Source organism: Carassius auratus, unplaced genomic scaffold, assembly GCF_003368295.1.
Source record: "Carassius auratus strain Wakin unplaced genomic scaffold, ASM336829v1 scaf_tig00215194, whole genome shotgun sequence".
Taxonomy (NCBI): domain Eukaryota; kingdom Metazoa; phylum Chordata; class Actinopteri; order Cypriniformes; family Cyprinidae; genus Carassius; species Carassius auratus.
The window spans coordinates 70220-93861 of NW_020527976.1; the positions used below are offsets into that span (position 1 = coordinate 70220).

Sequence of the window (23642 nt, forward strand, 5' to 3'; positions counted from 1 at the left end):
TTTTGGTGACAGGACTTGATGGGATGGACTCCAAGCTCTGATCACCTAAATCAACTGAAAGGTATAATGACCTGTGGTGTATGAAAAGCCATACTCAAGGAAAAGTACAGAAATCTTGCCAGAAATTGACTTTGGTGGAAGTTGAAGTAACTGTTTAAAATATTACTGAATTAGTCCATCTTCATCTGGTTCAAACGTAACATTGTGAAGTGATGAGAATACTCTTTGTACACAAAGAAAAAAAAATTACTTTATTAAACAATTCCTCTCCTCTGTGTCTCTCCAAATCATCATAGCACTATTTTGACAAATCTGACAAGTATGCAGGCGGTTTACAGTCTTCTGTGTCAGCCGCACCACAAGGATACGTTTTTTTACGTGTATTTACACTTTGGTTTGAAAGAAAACAGCGCAACGACACAGCACAGCTGATAGAGAAGATCGTACACCACCTGACACGTGGAATCACATTACAGGCTTCATTTGTCTCTAACTTTTTCATGACAACAGATAACCCTGTATTAAAACCACTCAGATCTTTCCCTATTTCAACCCCTGAAATTTCAGCCACTAGATCACTTTTAGCATATAAATCTTTCCAGCATTCAACTACTGCGGGAATTATGCCATCTTCAGTTAAGGGAATTCCTCCCGGTTTACAAATCTATGAATGAGCGCATACAGCTAAGAATTTATGCTTTTTTGGCTCTTTCTTAGACTTTAACCATTCTAACTGTTTTTCCACTTTCCAGTCAGAGTCAAATCCTTGACTAACCATACGCTTAATCAGTTCAGAGAATTTCTTTGAAGTCAAAGATTCAGAGCAAATCTGCTTACAGAGTTTGCTCGGATCAGTTTCAATAGAATCTAGTTTTGTAGGCTGCTTGTTACTTTTGCCAGCCATTTCAAAATACCAATCAACATGTATCAAACTGTATATACTGAGAAGAAAATGTATATTTTCATTCATATATATATATATATATATATATATATTTTATTTTTTTTTAAGCCCCTGAGAAATGCTAGCAGCAATCAATTCGAGGTATTAAGGCTATAGCTTATCAAACAATAGCCTAACTTCTGCGTCTGAAACTGCAAAGTATTCCTGACAACACCTGTCCACTATACATTACCAATTTAGCTCATTCAAGGTTGTTCCCGATGCATCCCAGATCAATCAATACTTTCCTTTAACCTATATCTCTATCTATATATGCACATATAGACTATCTACGTATTTATTTCAAAACTTTAATTTTGGATACTCTGTTCCCTAACCACTGACCTGACCTATTTTCTAAGCTCGGGGTGCGCCCCTGTCTGCACAGACGGGCGGTCAAGAATTGGAAGAGGGAGGTACGACTAGAATCCCCGTCTAGCGTCTTACATTCTTCTCGGAATTCCTAAATCCCTACTTGGCTACCCCTGGCCGTAAATGCACTCGCCTCGGCTATCAAATGCTATCCCCAGCACAGCCCGTTACGGCCTCTTGTGCTTTTTGGTGCTCAGTGCTTATACCCAGCACAGCCCTTTACGGGTTCACGTGCTTGTTAAGAATGCGTTTTTGTCGTCCCCTGGACAAATTTTTACGTCTCTTTTTTTAACGTAGCTGGTTTCTACCCCCTCACGTCTGAGTGAGTCTATCGTTCTTCCCTTTCTTGACCCCCGTCCTTTACAGACAGTCCCTAACCAATAATATTAAATATAAAATCTTTCCTACTTTGGTTTTGATGATTGATCAGGGATGTCACCAAAGAACGATTGCCCTCATCCTACACCATAAAACAGTTAGGGGAATTTACAGTTATAACTCAAGGACCAGGTATTGTCACACTGAAGACCAGGAGTCTTAGATGAGTTCAATTAATAATAATAATTTTACTTGAAGAAAATATTTTGCAGTTTCATAAGCAGAAGTCAGCTTCAATACTCTACGGAGTTTGTAGGCCGACCCTGTACAATACAAAATCAACCACAGTTATACTCCAGACAGAAGACATTAGTTGCGTCAAAGTGCTGGTAAGCAAGCAATCTGATTGGTTCCAAAACCTAGATAAACTTAGACAATCTTCACATATGGGCATAAACATCTTCAGCATATCTCCAATGATTGTAGCCGGATTCAAGGATTCAGGAGAAACTGAGCTTATTTTTCAGAGAATCAGTGACGTGATTGCTAAGCGTTATTATTCTGCCAGAAAGACCCAAAAGACAGGTGAACGTTTACATGGTATTGATTCTATAAAGGATTAACAGATGGTAGCGAGCAATGTTTCATGTTGTATGGAAAAGTTCTTTGGCATAGGCCCTGAGCTTAGTCTGAATCCTGTGGATGCAGATTTGGCTGAACCTGCCTGAAGATGAAGGCAGGGATGGAGCCCACCCTCTGATGGATGGACAGGGACTAACCTGGTGGTGATGGTGAGGATGGAGGGACACGTCAGCATCATCAACTCTGGACGTAAAAGAAAAAGATCAGTACTTATAAACTCAAGTGTCAAGCAGTGACTTCTCTATCTTCTCTGTTAATAATTATCAATGTCATGCATTAGAATATTTCTGGTAGATCTTACTTTAAATCTGTCATTTTTAGTTGTCTATGATATTGGTGTTGGTTAATATTTTTATTTTATGTTCTGTTAGCTGATAGTAGGTTTATGGATGTTTGTTGGAAGAGTGCTGCTGGAATGATCTATATTGCAGATGTATTGTAAAGGGTTACATCAATCTTTCCACAAATTTTTTAAGGAATGAGAAATGGAATAGAGAGTTGTTTGTCTGTAGCTGTTTTCATCACTGTGTCTCTCTTGCACAATAATATACGGCAGTGTCTTCATTCTTCATATTATTCATCTGCAGATACATCTGTTTCTTGCTGTTGTCTCTGGAGATGGTGAAGCGTCCCTGAACAGACTGAGAGTAGTATATATAACTACTACCATCAATATAGATGTATGCCAGCCACTCCAGACCTCCTCCTGCAGTCTGTCTGATCCAAGATAAGTCTGGGTCACTACTAAATCCAGAGAATGTACAGATGAGTCTGTGAGATCCTCCAGGTTTAATGACCACCACTGACCACTGTTTTGGGTTGAACTGTGATGAGATGATTCAATGTTTCTACATGTTTCAATGTTGATGTTGAAGATTGAGAGATGGGCAGGTTTTTTTTATTACAATCTGAAATGTTTTTGATAACGTGCGTCATAAACATTGTCTAGTTTCTCCAAAGCACGTTAAATTTATGTACTAGACAGAAGCCTTTTGTGTTACTGTTTTTTTATTTTTATTTTGGGGGCGGGGTGGGGGGGGGGTTAAAATAATAAACTGCAATCCACTCGAGTACTTTTCCTTCAGCTTTTCTTATCCATCAAATATCTGCAGCTCCAACATCAATCCCAGAGAAGGTACAGGTCAGTTTATGATTGTTCCCTGGTTTGCAGACGACTGACTAAAATAAAGTCATACTGTTTTATACAGCAGTCAGTCAGTAATAAAGTATCTTGTATGTAAACAATAGTAATAATTTTTGTCACCTTTATTTATTTATTTATTTATTTATTTATTTTAAAAAGGTTATTTTATTACTATCACTTTATTTTATGTATTTATATATTTATTTTATTTATATTTATGTCCATTTTGACAGTAAAACAGAAAATTGCTTTTGTCTCACATGTTAATAATGTGGTTATTAATAAACTGGTAAATTTTTATAATTTTATCATAATCATGAATTAGTTCTGAATGACTAAGTTGTTTTGAATTAAAGCATCTGCTGAATGTAAATGTAGAATTGCTATTGTGATGTGATGCATGAATAGTTTTTGTCAGGTCCTGCAGTCTTTTGAGTAACTGTGAGTCTCTAGCACAGTAATAAACAGCTGTGTCTTCAATCTTCAGGCTTTTCACCTCTAAATGCAGCATGTTTTTGCTGGTGTCTTTGGTGATGGAGAACTGTCCCTGTAGAGACTGAGCAAAAGTAGTGCCAGTGCCACCGTCTATATATCCAATCCACTCCAGTGCTTTCCCTGGTTTCTGACGGATCCAGTGCATCCAGTAGCTGCTCATTGAGAATCCAGACACAGTGCAGGACAGAGTCACTGGTTCTCCAGGCTTTTTCACCACAGAATCTGAGGAGGTCAAAGACTGACCACTAACAGCTGAAAAAGATAAAACAAATCATGTTAGATGATTTAGAAGAGTGGGATGTCCTCAACAATTCGGAAAACATTAAGAGTTTCTCACATGAAATGATCAAAAGCAAAACCAAATGCAGTAACACTTCCATCATCACCCCGAAACTGTGAACTGTAAAATATTTATCTTCACTGCAGCTGGACACAAACACTGACTGAGACTTTTGTTTTATAGCTCAAGTCTTTTAAAAGTTTGAGTAATTTTGACCCTCCCTCCTACATCATTACATTTGCATATATTCTGAAAAACATTTAACTCTGGCAACACTGGAACTGAGATGTTTATATATATATATATATATATATATATATATATATATATATATATATATATATATATATAATTATGACTGATGTAACACATAATTCACATTTGTTTCGTTTTTTAGGGCAGTGCAGATGTTTTCCAACATGTTATTGTACAATATGTTTACAGTAACACATTTCAAATGGCATTATTTAATCAAATCAACTTAAATGTCTGTTTCACATGTTTAGCCAGTTATTACTAATTCTTGCATACTAATGAAGAAATCAGGCTGTTACTGTCGTTGGTGTGGTTGCAGTAAATGTAAGATGTTTTTATGATTGGTGTTTTTGGTAGTTTGTCTGTTTGCAGTGGTTTTGGAGGACTGGTGCTGGGTTGGACATTTTAAGGCCTAGGTAAAGATCCTTTAGGAGGCTGGAGTGGGACAGAGAGGACAGGGGAGCTTAAGATAATTTGAACATATATATCAACATTTAGATTTTTCCATACAGTGAAAGTAATGTTATTTAGGTTAAAATCAAATCTTCTATTCCAGAAACAATTGATATGATTTTAGAAATGGGAGGATAAGATAATAAAGGAATAAAGGAAGCTATTCAAATTTGAAAGCCGAAGGCTAAAATGTACACATTTTTATTGCAATCAAGATTAAATTTGCAGTGTTATAATGTTCATGTGGATTGAGGTATCAAGCTGATTGAAATCTTCTCACTTCAGTTACTGTCAGTTCTTGTAGAGCTGCTTCATCAGATGGAGTCAGTGTGTCTGTCGAGCACAGTAATAAACAGCAGTGTCCTCTTCTCTCAGACTCTTGGCTTCAAGATACTGTGTACTTTGAGACACGTCCTCACTCAACGTGAAGTGATTTTTCATTGTATCTGCATAATCAACACTACCAGAGTTAACTCTCCCAATCCACTCCAGAGCTTTCCCTGGTTTCTGTCGTATCCAGTTCATGTAGTAGCTTGTCATTGTAAAACCAGATATTTTACAGGAGATCTTCACTGTTTCTCCAGGTCTCTTTATCTCAGCAGACGACTGATCCAACCGGATTTCATCACCACTGATACCTGTGGAATAAAAATATATAAATTACATTGATGTAGAGCATCCATTAGTGTATTGAATGCTCTTGGCTAGAAAAAAAAAAAAAAAAAAAAAAAAAAAAAAAAAGGAAAATGTCAAACTTACCTTGAGTTAAAATCACTACAATAATGAACAGACAAATGCTTTTCGAACTCATTGTTTAAAAACCTGGACTGCCTTGTAACTATACGGGTGTATGGAAATGATCATTTAATGTTTGCCAATTGTTAAACTGAGTTGTGATTATATACAGGTGAAGTGGAAAGTGAATTTGCATATGCCACATTTTTGAGCTGTATATAAAGTGCTGAAGTAAGATGTGGGTGGAAATATGAGGAGGTGTTACTGAAATACTTCAAGAAATACACATGAACTCCTTGAACTTAACCACATTTACTAATTTGATCTTAATTTCTTAGCTCTGTTTTTATTTAATTTTTGTCTCTACAATTTAATTATTTTACATAAATAGGTATATAATATATGTCTCAACAATTTACATTTTCAGACAAAGTCATGATTTCACTGTAAGTTTGGGAGTCCCTCTTGTGGAAGCAGTGAATAATTGCTATAATGTACTATTCAACGTTTATTAATGTATTAATACTATTACATTCTTCAAGTAAATGTTAACATTTCATTTTTTCCATAAGTGATCGTGTTGCTTTTCAGGTTCTCAAATTACAATTATGGAATGTCAGCTTGTGTGTATGGAAACAATGTCTAATTTATTTATTCATTTATTTTAATTCTGGAAATGGACTGTTTTAAAAACCAGGTGTTGTGTGTTTTCAATCCGTGAGACACCATCAGCAACTGTCCATGTGAACAACATGCTCTGAGATCCCATCTGTTTCTGTGACTATATAAATATTTTTAACTACAGTCAGTTAGAAATAGATTATCCTGAGATTAGAAATGACCAAAGAAATAAAAGATAAACAATTACTAGTAGTTCTTTGTAAAACTGTAAGGCAGGATAGACGAGACTCAGTATCTGTCTAATGGACCCGTGTTTACACCTCGACCCTACATTCTGTAATTTCAAATAGAAAAATTCAGCTAAGATTATTAATAATCACCTTGCTGTTGTATTAAACATTCTTAACAAAAGTAAATAATGAGAGCTTCACCAAAAACATCAAACAATTTGTCCATACTGTATGACTTGTGCCTCCATGCAAATTCTCCTGAAGGCATTTGATAGAGTTGTACAAGAAAAATCTAATTATTTAGATGTTTAATTAAATTTATTCACTGAGGTTTTGTATTGTGAGCTCACTGAGCTGTTTATATGGTTGTTTTCAGATTTTGTGCAGTGCTGTAGCTATATTCATCACTGTGTCTCTCTTGCACAATAATATACAGCAGTGTCTTCATTCTTCATATTATTCATCTGCAGATACATCTGTTTCTTGCTGTTGTCTCTGGAGATGGTGAAGCGTCCCTGAACAGACTGAGAGTAGTATATATAACTACTACTATCAGAGATGTACGCCAGCCACTCCAGACCTCCTCCTGCAGTCTGTCTGATCCAAGCTAAGTACGGGTCACTACTGAATCCAGAGAATGTACAGATGAGTCTGTGAGATCCTCCAGGTTTAATGACCACTGACTCAGACTCAATCAGTGTTTGACACCAACAGACTGAAAAACAAACAGTTCAATATTAACATTTACAACATTGCACATGAATAAGTCTGATTATCAACAGGTTTTCAAACAATCTTACATTCTGTGAAAGCAAACATGAAGATAAAACCCAGTTTAGACACAATATCCATTGTCATGTTATGAAAAGAGCAAGTTGATGCATCAAAGTCACAAACAAGTTTTGTGTCTGGAGATGAATAGATTGGAGACTTTTGAGGAAGACAAATAGAAGTAGGTTTGCATAGGGGGCCCTCTAAAGGTACATTTACATTTCTGTGTCCTTATTAACCTTTGTAACCATGTCTGCCTTTATATGTATTGTTTGTTACTTATTCACTAGGCTATGATAGATGTTTACCAATTATTTGCATATGTTTTTTATTTAATCCTAATCCAGTTTTCTCAAATCATACAAAACATTTAAAAAATTGTTCCTCCAATATATAGTACATACACTGTTTCACACACAAAGGTAATCAGAGTTTCATTTATTCTCAGTTGGAGCAACAACTGTGAACTGTGATGTGATGACTGACTATTTCTACATGTATTAACGCCGATCATGTGTACCCGGAGTCGCAATGCGGGTTCCAAGCAAAATGGTCAACAATTGACATGGTGTTCACCCTTATGCAGCTACAGGAGAAGTGCCGTGAGCAGAGACGTCCCCTGTTCCTTGCCTTTATAGATCTGACCAAGGCGTTCGACATGGTCAGTCGGATTGGCCTTTTCACTCACCTACACAGGATTGGATGACCCCCCCAGGCTCTTGAAGCTGATCATATCATTTCATGAGAACACGGTGGGCACAGTCCAGTATGGCGAGTCATCCTCAGACCCCTTCCCAATCAGGTGTGGTTTGAAGCAGGGATGTGTACTCTTTGGCGTGTTCTTCTCCCTGCTCCTGCGCTATGCCTTCTGCAACTCCGAAGACGGGATCTTCCTCCATACTAGGAGTGATGGAACCTCTTCAACCTCGCCCGGCTCAGAGCAAAGACTAAGGTCCGCAGGGTACTCATACGGGAGATGTTGTTTGCAGATGCTGCTCTTGCCGCACACACTGAGGGTGCCCTCCAGCGACTTATCATATGCTTTTCAGATGCATGCACAGAGTTTGGCCTTGCCATCAGCCTCAGGAAAACCAACATACTGGTTCAACATCACTCCTGCAATCACTATCGGCGACCACACGCTGGAGGTAGTGGACAATTTCACCTACCTTGGCTCCACCATCTGCAGCAAGCTATCCCTGGATACCGAGCTCAATATAAGGATAGGCAAAGCAGCTACCGCCATGCTTTGCCTATCCTTATAGCAAACCATCTGATTTTACATCAGTACAAAGAAAGTCAGTCCAAAAATAAAAATAAAACCCAGAGCATGACCTTATTTTGCTTATCTTGTAACAATAGTTGTCATTATTGTCACTTTTATAAAAAAAAATATATATATATATATATATATATATATATATATATATATATACTTTTTTTAGAAATCAACTCAGAATAAAGCCTATTCATTATTTCTTAATGATTAGTTATTCTTGTTTCCAGATTAGTTAGTAATCTAGTTAGTAATAGTAGCTCATTTGTTCTGCACTTTTTCCAGCATAGTTACTTGTTAACTATGGACCATTATTTTAAAATAAAAATGTTGAATAACATCTGAAAACAAGTAATATTTTATATTTTGGGGGATGTTTGCAGTAGAATTACTATTGTGTTGTGATGCATGAATAGTTTTTGTAATAAAAAAAGTAATAAACAGCTGTGTCTATAGTCTTCAGGCTTTTCACCTCTAAATGCAGCATGTTTTTGCTGGTGTCTTTGGTGATGGAGAACTGTCCCTGTAGAGACTGAGCATAATACACAGTTGAGCCAGTGTCTATATATCCAATCCACTCCAGTGCTTTCCCTGGTTTCTGACGGATCCAGTGCATCCAGTAGCTGCTCATTGAGAATCCAGACACAGTGCAGGACAGAGTCACTGATTCTCCAGGCTTTTTCACCACAGAATCTGAGGAGGTCAAAGACTGACCACTAACAGCTGAAAAACATGCAAAAAATCATATTAGATGATTTAGAAGAGTGGGATGTCCTCAACAATTCAGAAAACATTAAGAGTTTCTCACATGAAATGATCAAAAGTAAAACCAAATGCAGTAACACTTTCATCATCACCCCGTAACTGTGAACTGTAGAGTAAAATATTTATCTTCACTGCAGCTTGACACAAACACTGACTGAGACTTTTGTTTAATAGCAAAAGTCTTTTAAAAATTTGAGTAATTTTAACCCTCCCTCCTACATCATTACATTTGCATATACTCTGAAAAACATTTAACTCTGGCAACATCTATCTATACCCTCACCAGTCAGCACTTACACTGCAGTACACACTACAACGTGTTCAACACCTGTTATAGATTATGTGTAAATGCATAAATAAATCATTTACAAAGCTTTCTGCATCCCCTAATCTAAAGTGTAAACTATTCATCACTTGTAAATATGTTACATATCATTTGTAGACCTTTCTTTCCTGTTACAAATTATTTGTATATGTAAACAATTAATTTATTATAACACTTTCTGCATCCTCTAATCTAAAGTGTAAACTTTTCATCACTTCTTAATGTGTTGCACATCATTCATAGACCTTTCTTACATGTTACAAATGATTCGCATATGTAAACAAGTAATTTATAACACTTTCTGCATTCCCTAATCTACAGTGAAAACTATTTAACTTGTAAATGTGTTAAATGTCATTTGCAGATCTTCCAGTTACATTATCCATCTCATTGCATCACTTTACCCAAGCTTGAACTTTAATTTCTTTAATTCATTTTTGAACTTTAATTATTATAAATTTTTTCATGAATAAATTAACACTCTTCCACCATTTAATCAGCACTTAATTGTTTATTTTTATTTAATTTTAGTTTCACATGGGACAGCTGCTCACAATAACATGAAAATGCACCATCAATTATTTGTGCATTTTATTCCAAGTCTTCAGAAGTTGTACGATACCACTGTGAGAAAAATATTTGTTTTCCGTAATATAATTATTGTACATTAATAACAGTGCATAGCTGCATCTCATCCGTTAAAGGGGTTCTGTTATGGTCTTCTACAAAGTCTTTGGGGGTGTACTTGAACAGGTGCTAATACTAGTAATTTTTCACATATTTTACATTATTACCAAACTTCTCTTCCAGTCTGGCATTAAACTATTCCTTTGACACAAGATTGGTTAGCAGGGCCAGTCTGTGCTGTGATTGGCTGCACTCGGAGCGTGGTCAGGAAAAGTCACGCTCCTTATTCCTTAGCTGCCTGTTGTGAGCTTCAGTGTAAATATTGTGTCAAAATCAAATCAATTTGAGCTCGATTTAAAGCCGGATGATAGTAACCGCTCTTGGCTCATCTGTCTTGGGAAGACAAGCGTGTCTCTGACGTAGTGATAACACGTGATGCCTTCTCTAGTGCAGCTCAACCAGTTATCCCATTCATCGATCTTTGTGATATCACAAATCCCGGAAAATATGAGTTGTATTCCGAACGAGTTGTTCGTTGTATTTTTTGAAAAGTATTATGTATTTGAACTTTGTAACCGTACAACTCTTTTTTATGCTCAACATTACACACTAACTAGAGTTGAAAAGTGAAAAAGCATAATAGCACCCCTTTAAAACTTTCAATATTGGCACTTAAACAAAACGACACAGGTTTGCGGCAGTGACGTTAAACCTCTGTCCTTATTGGCAGTCACTTGTGATTAATGACCATCATAGATTGTGTGCGATGTGCTAAATTGTGTTGAGTGAGATGCAGCACTTTGGAGGATGGACATGCAGATCTGGAGAATGTTTGCAGCAATTAAACACTTTAATTTCATTCTGTAACTCACACAAAGTTGTTTTGCTGGCAATGTAGCTCACACATCATTTCATCTGTTCTTTATACTGCTTTTTGTAATGTTTTAAAAATATATTTGTGACTAACGTACATTTATCTGCCTGTTACACTTTGTATATTGTCAAAATTGTTATGCTTAAGATTATAGGGTGGAATAGGGAGCTTAAAATCATAGTTTTTATACAAAAGTGTGTTAACTAAGATAACTTTCATTGTCAATATATACATATTGCATTTACAATTTTGTGAAGTGGCTATAAAGTTGTTTATAAGGAGTGATTAAGGGGCTCAATGACATTATGTAATATTAAAATATATTTGCATAATAATATTTATAATTTAAAAAAAAAACTCATATAAGGGATTTGAATAGATTTGTATATCCTGTTACTGAGAGGTATACCACAACATTTGAATATGGCAAATGCATGGTAAATTTACAAACTGCAGTTTGTACATAATTTATAAAGATCTGCAAATGATATGTAACCCATTTACAAGTGATAAATAGTTTAGATTATAGATAAGGGGATGCAGACAGTGTTATAAATGATTCATGCATTTACACAGCATCTATAACAGGAGTTGAACACTTAGTAGTGTGTACTGCAGTGTATAGTATGTGCTGACTGGTGAGGGTATAGACAGCTGTCTTCTATGACACACAACATTACTAAATTGTTAAATTATGACATATGAATCATTTAAGGGGGGGGGGGTGAAATGCTCATTTTCACTCAATCTCCTGTTAATCTTGAGTACCTATAGAGTAGTAACGTATCCTTCATATCTCCAAAAAGTCTTTAGTTTTATTATATTTATAAGAGAAAAATAGTCTGTGCCGATTTTTTTCGGAAAAAACACAAGTGGCTGGAGGCGTGACGTGTGGGCGGAGCTAAAGAATCACGAGCGCGAGTAGGCTTTTGCGTTGAGAGCGTTTGGAAGTTGTGACATTACCGTGAGGAAAAAACCATCATCCAAAACAACCCATGGCTTACAGTCAGATTAAGTTGTATATTTATGATCCAGAATCAGATCCCGAGGCTGAAATTGAACAAGAGCAGCGTTGGGATTGCATCCTCCTTAAGAAATAAACGATACGCAAATCCGGCGTCAAACTGGGCCTTGTTTGTAAAACAAGCATCTTCGAAATGCAGGGAACAAACAAAAACACTCGCACAACTCCGTCGATGCTCTGTAAAAATAAACTCCATCCACTGGTCCCTTAATGTTTTTTTTTTTTTTTTTGTAATCTGTGCAGGGTTGTATTGCCCTCGCAACCAAAAACACACTTCTTTTGTGACATTTCGCTCTCTTGCTCTGGTCAGTGAACGTCTCTGCTCTGTTCTACGGGCACGCGTGCACTCTTCCAGGAGAAGTGACCTTAGGACCCATATAAGGAAATTCCGCTCCATCTAACGTCACACAGACCCATACTCGAAAAAAACTTTCCGAAACTTGTGACAAACCGGAAGGAGTATTTTTGGAACAAAAGGTCAATGTACACAATTACACTCCGATTGAGCAGGTCTCTGAAGATGTTGTTGACAAACGCTTGAAAAACTGAAGGACTGTTGGAAAGGCCGAACGGCATGACCCGATATTGATAATGGCCGGTGGTTGTAGAAAACGCTGTCTTCCACTCATCACCCTCCCGAATACGAATAAGGTTGTAAGCATTTCGTAGGTCGAACTTTGTGAAATATTGGGCCGTGCGGAGCATTTCAAGAGCAGCTGGGACCAGAGGCAGAGGATAGCGGTATTTGATAGTTATCTCATTGAGACCCCGATAGTCTATGCATGGTTGGAGACCCCCATCCTTCTTCTTGACAAAAAAGAAACCGGCAGAAGCAGGAGATGTTGAGGGGGTAATGAAGCCTTTGGCAAGCTGTTCTTCTATATACGAATTCATGGCCTCGGTCTCTGGCTGAGATAGGGGTATACACGACCGCGTGGCGGCATGGTTCCCGGCAGGAGCCCAGTAGCACAGTCGACAGCACGATGGGGAGGTAAGTGTGAAGCTTCACGCTCACTGAATGCTTGGGCAAGGTCATGGTAAACAGCGGGGATTTCCTGTAGATTAACATCCACGGAGGGGCTGGCACTCAATTTAGGAACCTGAACAGCGGGCATGCATTTATTCAGACACAAGAAGACCACTGGGTAATCCTCCTCTCCGACCAGGAAATTTGCGGGGTTGTGTTTCTCCAGCCAAGGAAACCCCAGAATCATAGGATGAAGTGGCGAATGAATAGTGTAAAACTGGATGGTCTCCCTATGTTGCGAACCGATGCTGAGGGTGAGAGGTGGTGTGATGTACTGGCGCTCCCCTGTCCCCAGGGGGCGACCGTCCAAAGCTGTCACTGTCACAGAGGGTTCACAAGAGCGGAGAGAAATTTGATGAGTTTTTGCAAAGGTTGGGTCAATAAAATTTCCAGCAGCTCCCGAGTCTATAAAAGCCCTCGATTTTACAACCTGCCCATACATAATTAACGAAATATCCACAATGAGAGCTTGAAAAGAGAGTGAACGTGAACTCACCGTAGCGGGGTTCCGAGAAGTGGGTTTCACCGGGCAGGAAGCCCTGAAATGACCAGCCTGACCGCAGTACATGCATAAATGATTGCGCCTTCTCCTCTCACGTTCCGCCTCGGAGAGCTGGATGCTCAAACACTTCCCTGAATAGGGTGACAAAAGTGTAACCCTTGTCTTGTAAAATGAAACAGAGGGGTTAACTCATATATTAGGGAAAACAATAACTCACTAAGGTTTAACAGTTATTGTAGGTAAACTGTAATTCGCAAATCAGGACCAAATCAGAAGAGACTGAAACTCGTAAGAGGCAAGACACACACACACACATAGATGTAAATGCGCACCTTTATATTGGATAAAATTTACTTGTAAGCGCGATTGATAGGATACACTGGTTGGGAAAAAAAAAATATCAATGACACTGCATAAAGGGCAAAAATAACAAGAACAAACAAAAAAAAAATAAAACCAAAAAAAGAAATATTAAATCTGCTTTAAATATTACTTTTTACCAATTAAGCTAAATGAATTTGAAATTTAACCCTTGACATAGAAAATTCTTCTCTCCAATGCAAATTAAATTGTAATAAACATTCAATTTCTGATCTCCTTTTTTATGTACACAACTCAAATGTATACTCAAGATCAGTAAATATAAAATAAACACGAATGTCAGGACTTGTGTTTAGTCACACGTACAAATGTCCACTGTAAACACTTGTTTATACGAAACAAAGTCTAAATGAATGCGTATCAATGCAGTATCAGTAATTCTTGAATGCACAGTTCAAACAAAATGTCAGTCTGAACAATAAAGAATGATATTGTCTCCTCAGTTCCTTTAAATCAGTGATCCAATGCTCAAAAGGAAAAATGAAAATGTCAGATGTTTCAAACCTCAAAAGAAAAAAATCCGACGCGATGTCCTGCCGAAAGTGAAGTGATACAGATGTCCAAAAAGACAAAGGATAGTTGTTTCTGATCGATTTACGGTTGGCTCGCCATCTTCATGAATTGAAAAAAATCCAGATTCTAGATTTCTAAAATAACAAAACTGGCCTGTGCACAAACACAAAACAACATTCTTAATCAATCCTCACTTTACATACATTTCACTAAATCTACACAATCTTTACATGTCTGTACATATTTTTTATAACAGCGTGTACATTCACTGAACACCTCTTTCCTTCCAGTTACACCAATACACCCTTGAATCGCTATTTTTTTTAACATATATACTAAACATTAATTATTTATTTTTACTAACTCACCGATTCCCTCGTGTATTAATGATATTTCTCTGTTTTTTTCCAGGTTTCTCTCGGATGACGCAATGATGGCCTACTCCACTGGAATTCAGCGTGACGACGGTCACATAATCAACAAAATGTAAGTAAGTGAGTAGTTCGAAATAAACTTATTTATCAACAAAATGTCTGCAAAATAACTTACAATGTTTGGTTTTCACATGCGTTCTCTCTCAAAATGAAATAAATCAAGATCTTACGCAGCTTCTAATTCACGTTGTTTCTCAAGTTTTTTTCTCTCTCTCTCTAATGCCGCATCTCTCGGTGGGCGGAGTCAGCTTGACCTAATTACGCTCGATTGGCTGCTCACCTGCACAGATCTAGAGCTCAATCAAAATTAAAGTTACATTTCAACTATTTAGTTTACCTAACAAGTAACCCATTTCAAATGGAAAATATTTATATATACATATATATACATTTAGTATTTGTTCCATATTTCTTCCTCTAACAGTATCTAGCTATTCAGATGACTGTGTTTAAATCTAATTTAGACTACAAAGGTTTTTGAGCCTGGGTTACACCCTCCCCCCATAGAACCATGCAAGTCCCTTTGCATATTGCCAGTATAATCCTGTGCTGCAGAACAGCTCGTACGGGGACACTCTTGCAAGGACTCTGAAAAGGCTTCATTTAGGCCTTGAAGAAGGGACTGAACTATGGTTATCAAAGGGTTTCCCAATTTGGGGTAAGTCAAGATTTTGGGTTTCTCTTTTGTCCGAACAGACCTCCTTAACTCATTTCTTGAATGTACTGATTCGATGGCTTCCATGTCGGTTTCCATATTTTCAGCATCATTTAATTCCTCTTCAACCGAACTGAACCTTGGCACAGAAGATTCCCTATTGAAACTTGGGCTTTGTGCTTCCAAGCCAGTTACATGAGTTGAATCAGCAATTTCTTCTCTTTCAGATTGAACTTCAAAATTTACAGGTAAGTTCTCCTCAGGGTTTACAGGTAAGTTCTCCTCAGGGTTTACAGGTAAGTTCTCCTCCTCTAATTCTGGCGTTTCTTTCAGTAACCCTGTTCCCAAGGATTGGGCAATGTCCTCCTTTCCAGGTTGAATTTCTTTGGAAGTATGAACTGTGAAAGATTCGCCTACAAACTCCAGTTGGGGCACTGAATGATAAACTTCCTCTTCCGAATCAAAAATATCTTCTTCAGGACTTTCACCATTCGCTTTACTGCGTGTTTTGCATCTGGGAACTGGGCTTGGCGTTTCAAGTTCACTCACGTCAGAGGAAAGTGTTCCGCAGGGAAGCAACAAGTCACGGTGTAGTGTTCGAGTTGGTCCAGTTTGAAACTCAGGACATATTTTGTAAACAGGTAAATCGCCATAACGGTCTACCACTACATAGATGGTTTCCTCCCATTTGTCTGCAAGTTTATTCTTTCCTCTCAGTCTAACACTCCTCACAAGAACTCTGTCGCCTTTGTCCAACTCAGATGCCGTCACACGTTTGTCGAACCGAGTCTTATTTTTCTCAGCCATCCTTTTGGAGTTTTCAACTGCAATCCGGAAACTCTCCTCAAGACTTGACTTTAGGTTCTTTACATACTGGGAGTGTGTCGTATTTGCCTTATCTCTGAGAGGTAATCCAAACGCTAGATCTACTGGGAGCCTGGGTTGTCGTCCGAACATTAACTCGTAGGGGCTAAATCCAGTGGTTTCATTTCTGGTGCAGTTGTATGCGTGTACAAGTGGCTTTACGTACTCCTTCCAGCAGCTTTTCTTCTTGGTCTCCAGGGTTCCAAGCATATTTAACAAGGTTCTATTGAACCTTTCAACAGGATTTCCCCTCGGATGGTATGGGGTTGTTCTTACTTTACGCACCCCAGCGATATCGCACAATTCTTTGATCAAGTGCGATTCAAAATCGGGGCCTTGATCACTGTGAAGGCGTTCGGGATAGCCATAATGACATATGAACTGCTCCCACAGACACTTCGCGACAGTCTTGGCTTTCTGATTTGGGGTTGGAATAGCAAGGGCGTACTTAGTAAAATGATCTGTTATTACTAGCACATCCTTTGTATTACTACGGTCCGGCTCAAGAGTGAGAAAGTCCATGCATACCAATTGCAAAGGGCGGTTGGTTGCAATGTTCACGAGTGGTGCTGCTTTTTCAGGTAGGACTTTCCTCCGTATACATCTCCCACAAGTTCTTATCTTATGCTCTATGTCTGAAGCCATTTTGGGCCAATAGAATCTATTCCGCACCAAGTCCAAAGTACGATCGATGCCCATGTGACCAAGGTCATCGTGCAGATGCTTCAACACATCAGACTGGTATTCTTCAGGTAAAACCAATTGATACATAACTTTATCAGCCACACTTCTCCTTCGATAAAGGACTCCGTCTTGGAACTCCAGACGTTCTCGTTCCCTAAGAAGGAAAGGTAGTCTAGGAAGAGCATTACGGACAGTTCTTGATGGAGTCTCACCAGTCTGGATTTGGGTAATGACTTCTCTAATACAGGGATCGGCCAGTTGTGCCTTTTGGATTTCTGAAGGAGATAGGTGAGCGATGGTTGGTAGTCCTCCACACTGATCTTCTTGCAAATAAACATCAGGCACTGCGGCTGTCTGCATTGTCAGGGAACTGATGAAAGCAGCAGGTGAGTCACATGAAAACTCAGACCATTGAGTAAGACGACTGTCACAAATGGCTCTTACTACCTCACTGCTGATTTCTTCCTTTTCAGCTTCTGCAGTGAGCCGTTCAGCAAAGTCAAGAATTTGGTTTTCCTCATTGCAAGAAGTGTCCTCTACAAAGAGTTCTGGATAAGGTCGCCGAGACAACCCGTCAGCATCGACATTCTGTTTCCCACACCTGTACTGGAGCTTGAAATTATAAGTGGAAAGTGCTGCTAACCACCTATACCCAACTGCATCAAGCTTAGCAGTGGAAAGAACATAGGTTAAGGGGTTGCTATCTGTCACTACTGTAAAGGTACTACCGTAAAGGAAGTCGTGGAACTTTTCAGTGACTGCCCACTTTAACGCTAGAAATTCTAGTTTATGGGCAGGGTACCTGGATTCACTAGACGAAAGTCCCCGACTTGCATAAGCGATAACTCTTGCTTGTCCATCCTGCTCTTGGTATAGGGCGGCACCTAACCCTAAGGTGCTTGCGTCTGTGTGCAGGATATATGGTAGTTTGGGGTCAGCAAAGGCTAATATGGGGGCGGTGGTAAGTTCCTCGATGATTTGATCAAATGCACTTTGGCAAGCTGTTGTCCACCTAGTGTTGAAGAAATCCTTTGGATTTCGATAATGTCCATTGCCTTTCTGCTTACTGCCCTGACGCAAAGGAGGATACCCCGTAGTTAAGTCGTTCAAAGGCTTGATCTTTTTTGAAAAATCTTTAACGAAGCGACGATAGTAACCAACGAATCCTAGGAAGGACCGAAGCTCTTTTAAATTTCTGGGAACCGGCCAGGTTTTGACTGCTGTTACTTTGTCAGGATCTGTCTGCACTCCCTTGTCTGACACTATATGTCCAAGATACCTGACCGAGGTCTGTGCGAAGATGCATTTTTCTGGGGCAAGTTTCAAACCGTATTCCTTGAGCCTCTTTAAGACCCTCAGCAACCTTTCTTCATGTTCCTCCAAATCCTTGGAAAACACAATTATGTCATCTATAAAGACAAGAACTTCACGGAGATTGATATCTGCCATACACTTCTCCATGATCCTCTGAAAGGTGCTGGGCGCGTTAGTAACACCTTGAGGCATACGGTTAAATTCATAGAACCCCACAGGACACACAAATGCAGTCTTCGCTTTATCTTTCTCCTCCACTTCAATTTGGTAGAAACCAGACCTCAAGTCAAGTACTGAGAACCATTTGGATCCTACCAAAGCCATAAAAGTGTCCTCTAATTTTGGTAGTGCATAGGCATCTTTTATAGTTCGTTGGTTTAGTTTCCGGTAATCTATACATAATCTAATGTCACCACTTTTTTTCTTCACGACAACAATTGGTGAGGAATAGGGGGACATTGATTCTCGTATGACTCCTGCATCAAGCAATTCCTGCAGATGTTTCTTTACGGCCTCCATGTCTTCCGGATGTATAGGCCTTGGCCGATGTTTGAATGGTGTCTCGTCCACAAGGTTAATTTTATGTTTAACCTTATCAGTGCGCCCGAAATCTTGGGGATGTAAGGAAAAGACTTCTGGCATCTCCCTTAACTGTCCAGTAAGCCTGTCTTTCCACCTAGGTGGGATGGGCGAATTTCCAAAGTTGAACTCAAGGGAGGAATTTGGAATGGGCTCCACTTCATCCTCTTTGCTGGACTGTTTATTTGAGATCACAGACTGGACGGCTTTTAACTCAGCTATAACACATCTAGGAGGAATTGTTATGTTGTGAGCGGTGGGATTGGAGATTACTACAGGTAAGCGACAGGATTTAGTGTCCCCAAGGGTAACTACAGAGGTCTTAACAATCAAGCCACCAGGTAGGGAAGAAAAGGATGGATGTTCGAGTACTACCCATTTGTCAGGGTACACTCCTTGTACACAAGCTGTCCCACAAAGAACTGTGGTTTGACCAGCTGGAATTGTTTGCGATTGCTTCTCAGGTAAACGCACTAGCCCAACGTTTCCCTCCACTCCTTGTTTTTGACGTAACTCTAAAATCTTAAGAACCTGCCTATACCCGTAAGAGGGTGAAAAGTAACAGGGTTTTTGTTGCGAAAAGTCCTTATACAGCTCATCCAAGGTGTTTGTGCCAATCAATATAGATGGCTGAAAGGCAGAAGGAAGATCAGGGACAACAAGAGCTAAGGTAGGCACCTCCATGCTGACCCCAACAAATTCTCTGGGAAAGGTAAGAGTTATTTCAACGTATCCAAGGTAGGGAACGTTTTGACCATTTGCACTCTCGACTTCAAGCAAATTGTCTAAGGGGTGAATTTGTTGGTCACTGAGATTTCTGTTGTAGAAGGACTGTGTGATGGTGCTGACTTGTGAGCCTGTGTCAAGCAAACAGTCACATGTCATTCCGGCTATGTCAACTTGGGCGGTGCATCTAGTCCCAATTAACCCTCTGGGAACAAATGACTGCCGTGAGTTCACCTGTGCTTGTGACATCAACACTTTATGTGGTTTGGGACACTCTAAATTGGTTTTCAGTTCCCGCTTGCCCCGTAGCAGGAACTGCTGCTAGTTTAACTGTGGCTTGGAGCTGCCATACTGCAAATCCCATTCATTTTGCCGCTTCGTGAGTTGGTTTCTTTTTTCTGTCACTAATGTGGGATTTGGATCATTTGAACAGGAGCTGGCTATGTGCCCTTCCTCTCCACATCTAAAACAGTAGCCCGGTTTTGGGTCTAGCTGGCTGCGATTTGTCCGAAAACTCTGTCTTTTCCTTTAGGACTACTTATGTTTTGTTTACTCACGGACTTGACAGCACTCGCCTTAGGACTTGATTTGTCCTTAGACTGTTTTGAAGTTAGTACTGCAAGCTGCTTCTGGAGATGTGTTATTTGACTTGCCAATTGAAGCAGTGATAGAATGTAACTGAGTCACGTCATCTCCGATAGCTGTCTGAGATTGTACTACTACACGTTGCTTAGAAGTTCCCAATTGCTGTTTCATCCGCACACTTTTTGAAGCGTGTTTGTTTTCCTCAACACGTAACATTGTCATTAGCTCGGCAAAGGATGGTGGCGAGTTCTTTTTCTGCTCTAATTGCAACTCTAAAAGCAGGGAGCTTTCCCAGCATCCTCGACAAAACTGTTTAAGCAAATGCCTATTGATCTCTGAGCTAAGCACTCCACCACGTCGCATGGTGGTCTGTAAGGCCACGTGTAATCGCTGTAAATAAGCGGATGGCTTTTCACCAGGGTTCTGAAATGTGTTCAGAAATTGGGCAAATAATTCGTCACCATCTTCGATGGGTGCAAAGGCAGAATCAAGGAGCTGAATGTAAGCTGAAGGTGATGCTGTAGAACCGAGGGATTTTACAATGTCTGCTGCTGGAGATAGAAGACTCTCACAGATTCTGCGTACTCGGTGTAAATCTGAGACCATTGGGTCTTGAAGGAGAAGTTCAGCACTGGTACGCCAGGTTTCATAGTTAACCTCATTCGGTGGGCTGGGAGTTCGCCCGGAGAATGCACGGAGTCGCAAAGGTGAGTTCCCAGATATCGCAAGGTCACTAGTGCGCACCAGATGCTCCACTACAACTTTTTGTACTGCAGGTGGATTTAAATCAGTGACCGTGAGTGGTGGAGATTCTGAGCATGGCGCTGCAGCTACTGCTGGAACTGTGTGAGGTCGTGCAGCACTTGCTGGCACTCTGGACTGCCTAGGAGTGGAATCAGTTTGAGGTGGATCTGCCGAGTGGGGACGTAAAGTGTCATCATTTTCGACAAGGGTGGGCTCAGCACATGGTTTTGGCACAACTGCCTCTTGAATATAGACTAACATGCCCCTCAGAACATCCTCAAAACTTTCCCCACTATGTCTCGCCAAAGTTTCCAACTCACTGAGGTAAGTCTGGGTTGTGGTCTTTCCCAGCTTCTGAACATAAGTATCTGACAGGGCTGTAACACAGAAAGAGACATCAGGATCATTTTGGGCTTGTTGGACGTAGGGAAGCTCTGCCCGTAGGGTTTGCACTGCTAGTCCTGAGTTGAATTCAACTATTAAAGACTTCTCTGTCTCTAAGCTAGGATCGCTTACTAGGATTGTTCTATTTATTGACCCGTACCGCTTCACATAGTCCAATATTTCCTCATCTGTTTCGGTTCCGGTTATGCCATTAATTAAAATAGCATTTGGGACTTTCACGCACTCTTTTTCTACAACCTCCATTTTGTTCTATTTGTTCACTTCGCTATATCTACAACCACTGAAAACGGTTACCTTTTTTTTTTTTTTTCAAGACAGGAACTATAAGTGAATTATAGTAATTATGTGTGTGTGGTTCCCTTTGCCTCGTCTCCTGGGCTGGCTCGCCACAAATGAGTGTAACCCTTGTCTTGTAAAATGAAACAGAGGGGTTAACTCATATATTAGGGAAAACAATAACTCACTAAGGTTTAACAGTTATTGTAGGTAAACTGTAATTCGCAAATCAGGACCAAATCAGAAGAGACTGAAACTCGTAAGAGGCAAGACACACACACACACATAGATGTAAATGCGCACCTTTATATTGGATAAAATTGACTTGTAAGCGCGATTGATAGGATACACTGGTTGGGAAAAAAAAATATCAATGACACTGCATAAAGGGCAAAAATAACAAGAACAAACAAAAAAAAATAAAACCAAAAAAAGAAATATTAAATCTGCTTTAAATATTACTTTTTACCAATTAAGCTAAATGAATTTGAAATTTAACCCTTGACATAGAAAATTCTTCTCTCCAATGCAAATTAAATTGTAATAAACATTCAATTTCTGATCTCCTTTTTTATGTACACAACTCAAATGTATACTCAAGATCAGTAATATATAAATAAACACGAATGTCAGGACTTGTGTTTAGTCACACGTACAAATGTCCACTGTAAACACTTGTTTATACGAAACAAAGTCTAAATGAATGCGTATCAATGCAGTATCAGTAATTCTTGAATGCACAGTTCAAACAAAATGTCAGTCTGAACAATAAAGAATGATATTGTCTCCTCAGTTCCTTTAAATCAGTGATCCAATGCTCAAAAGGAAAAATGAAAATGTCAGATGTTTCAAACCTCAAAAGAAAAAAATCCGACGCGATGTCCTGCCGAAAGTGAAGTGATACAGATGTCCAAAAAGACAAAGGATAGTTGTTTCTGATCGATTTACGGTTGGCTCGCCATCTTCATGAATTGAAAAAATCCAGATTCTAGATTTCTAAAATAACAAAACTGGCCTGTGCACAAACACAAAACAACATTCTTAATCAATCCACTTTACATACATTTCACTAAATCTACACAATCTTTACATGTCTGTACATATTTTTTATAACAGCGTGTACATTCACTGAACACCTCTTTCCTTCCAGTTACACAATACACCCTTGAATCGCTATTTTTTTTAAATATATACTAAACATTAATTATTTATTTTTACTAACTCACCGATTCCCTCGTGTATTAATGATATTTCTCTGTTTTTTTCCAGGTTTCTCTCGGATGACGCAATGATGGCCTACTCCACTGGAATTCAGCGTGACGACGGTCACATAATCAACAAAATGTAAGTAAGTGAGTAGTTTGAAATAAAACTTATTTATCAACAAAATGTCTGCAAAATAACTTACAATGTTTGGTTTTCACATGCGTTCTCTCTCAAAATGAAATAAATCAAGATCTTACGCAGCTTCTAATTCACGTTGTTTCTCAAGTTTTTTTCTCTCTCTCTAATGCCGCATCTCTCGGTGGGCGGAGTCAGCTTGACCTAATTACGCTCGATTGGCTGCTCACCTGCACAGATCTAGAGCTCAATCAAAATTAAAGTTACATTTCAACTATTTAGTTTACCTAACAAGTAACCCATTTCAAATGGAAAATATTTATATATACATATATATACATTTAGTATTTGTTCCATATTTCTTCCTCTAACAGTATCTAGCTATTCAGATGACTGTGTTTAAATCTAATTTAGACTACAAAGGTTTTTGAGCCTGGGTTACAAAAGCATCATAAGTAATAG

General features: G+C 39.0%; 1 protein-coding gene, 1 long non-coding RNA gene and 3 gene segments (V, D, J or C); all 5 read right to left on the bottom strand.

Annotated features, from left to right (window-relative positions):
- Positions 1-4346, bottom strand: part of LOC113093872 (Ig heavy chain V region 914-like) — a 32908-nt gene extending 28562 nt beyond the window's left edge. Inside the window, 1 exon segment of the V gene segment in view lies at positions 4252-4346. Within this exon segment, the coding sequence occupies positions 4252-4297 (46 nt within the window).
- Positions 4347-5188: 842 nt separating this feature from the next.
- Positions 5189-5755, bottom strand: LOC113093875 (immunoglobulin heavy variable 1-46-like). The segment is given in 2 exon segments: positions 5189-5540; positions 5662-5755. Coding segments are annotated over 2 exon segments (366 nt in total).
- Positions 5756-8926: 3171 nt separating this feature from the next.
- Positions 8927-9414, bottom strand: LOC113093873 (Ig heavy chain V region 914-like). The segment is given in 2 exon segments: positions 8927-9258; positions 9344-9414. Coding segments are annotated over 2 exon segments (378 nt in total).
- Positions 9415-14981: 5567 nt separating this feature from the next.
- LOC113093862 (uncharacterized) lies at positions 14982-16862 on the bottom strand. Its single transcript, XM_026259436.1, has 2 exons — positions 15123-16862; positions 14982-15019 (listed from the first exon to the last, which is right to left on the bottom strand). Exon 1 carries the CDS (start codon positions 16734-16736, stop codon positions 15468-15470), a length of 1269 nt encoding a protein of 422 aa, XP_026115221.1. The 5' UTR covers positions 16737-16862; the 3' UTR covers positions 14982-15019; positions 15123-15467.
- Positions 16863-22462: 5600 nt separating this feature from the next.
- Positions 22463-23612, bottom strand: LOC113093863 (uncharacterized). Its single transcript, XR_003287920.1, has 3 exons — positions 23248-23612; positions 23066-23143; positions 22463-22854 (listed from the first exon to the last, which is right to left on the bottom strand). It is a non-coding gene; the product is annotated as an uncharacterized LOC113093863 (long non-coding RNA).
- Between the last annotated feature and the right edge of the window lie 30 nt (positions 23613-23642).

Excerpts from the sequence above, each read along its gene's own strand:
- LOC113093862 (XM_026259436.1), bottom strand. The coding sequence starts at position 16,736 with ATGCTTGGAACCCTGGAGACCAAGAAGAAAAGCTGCTGGAAGGAGTAC.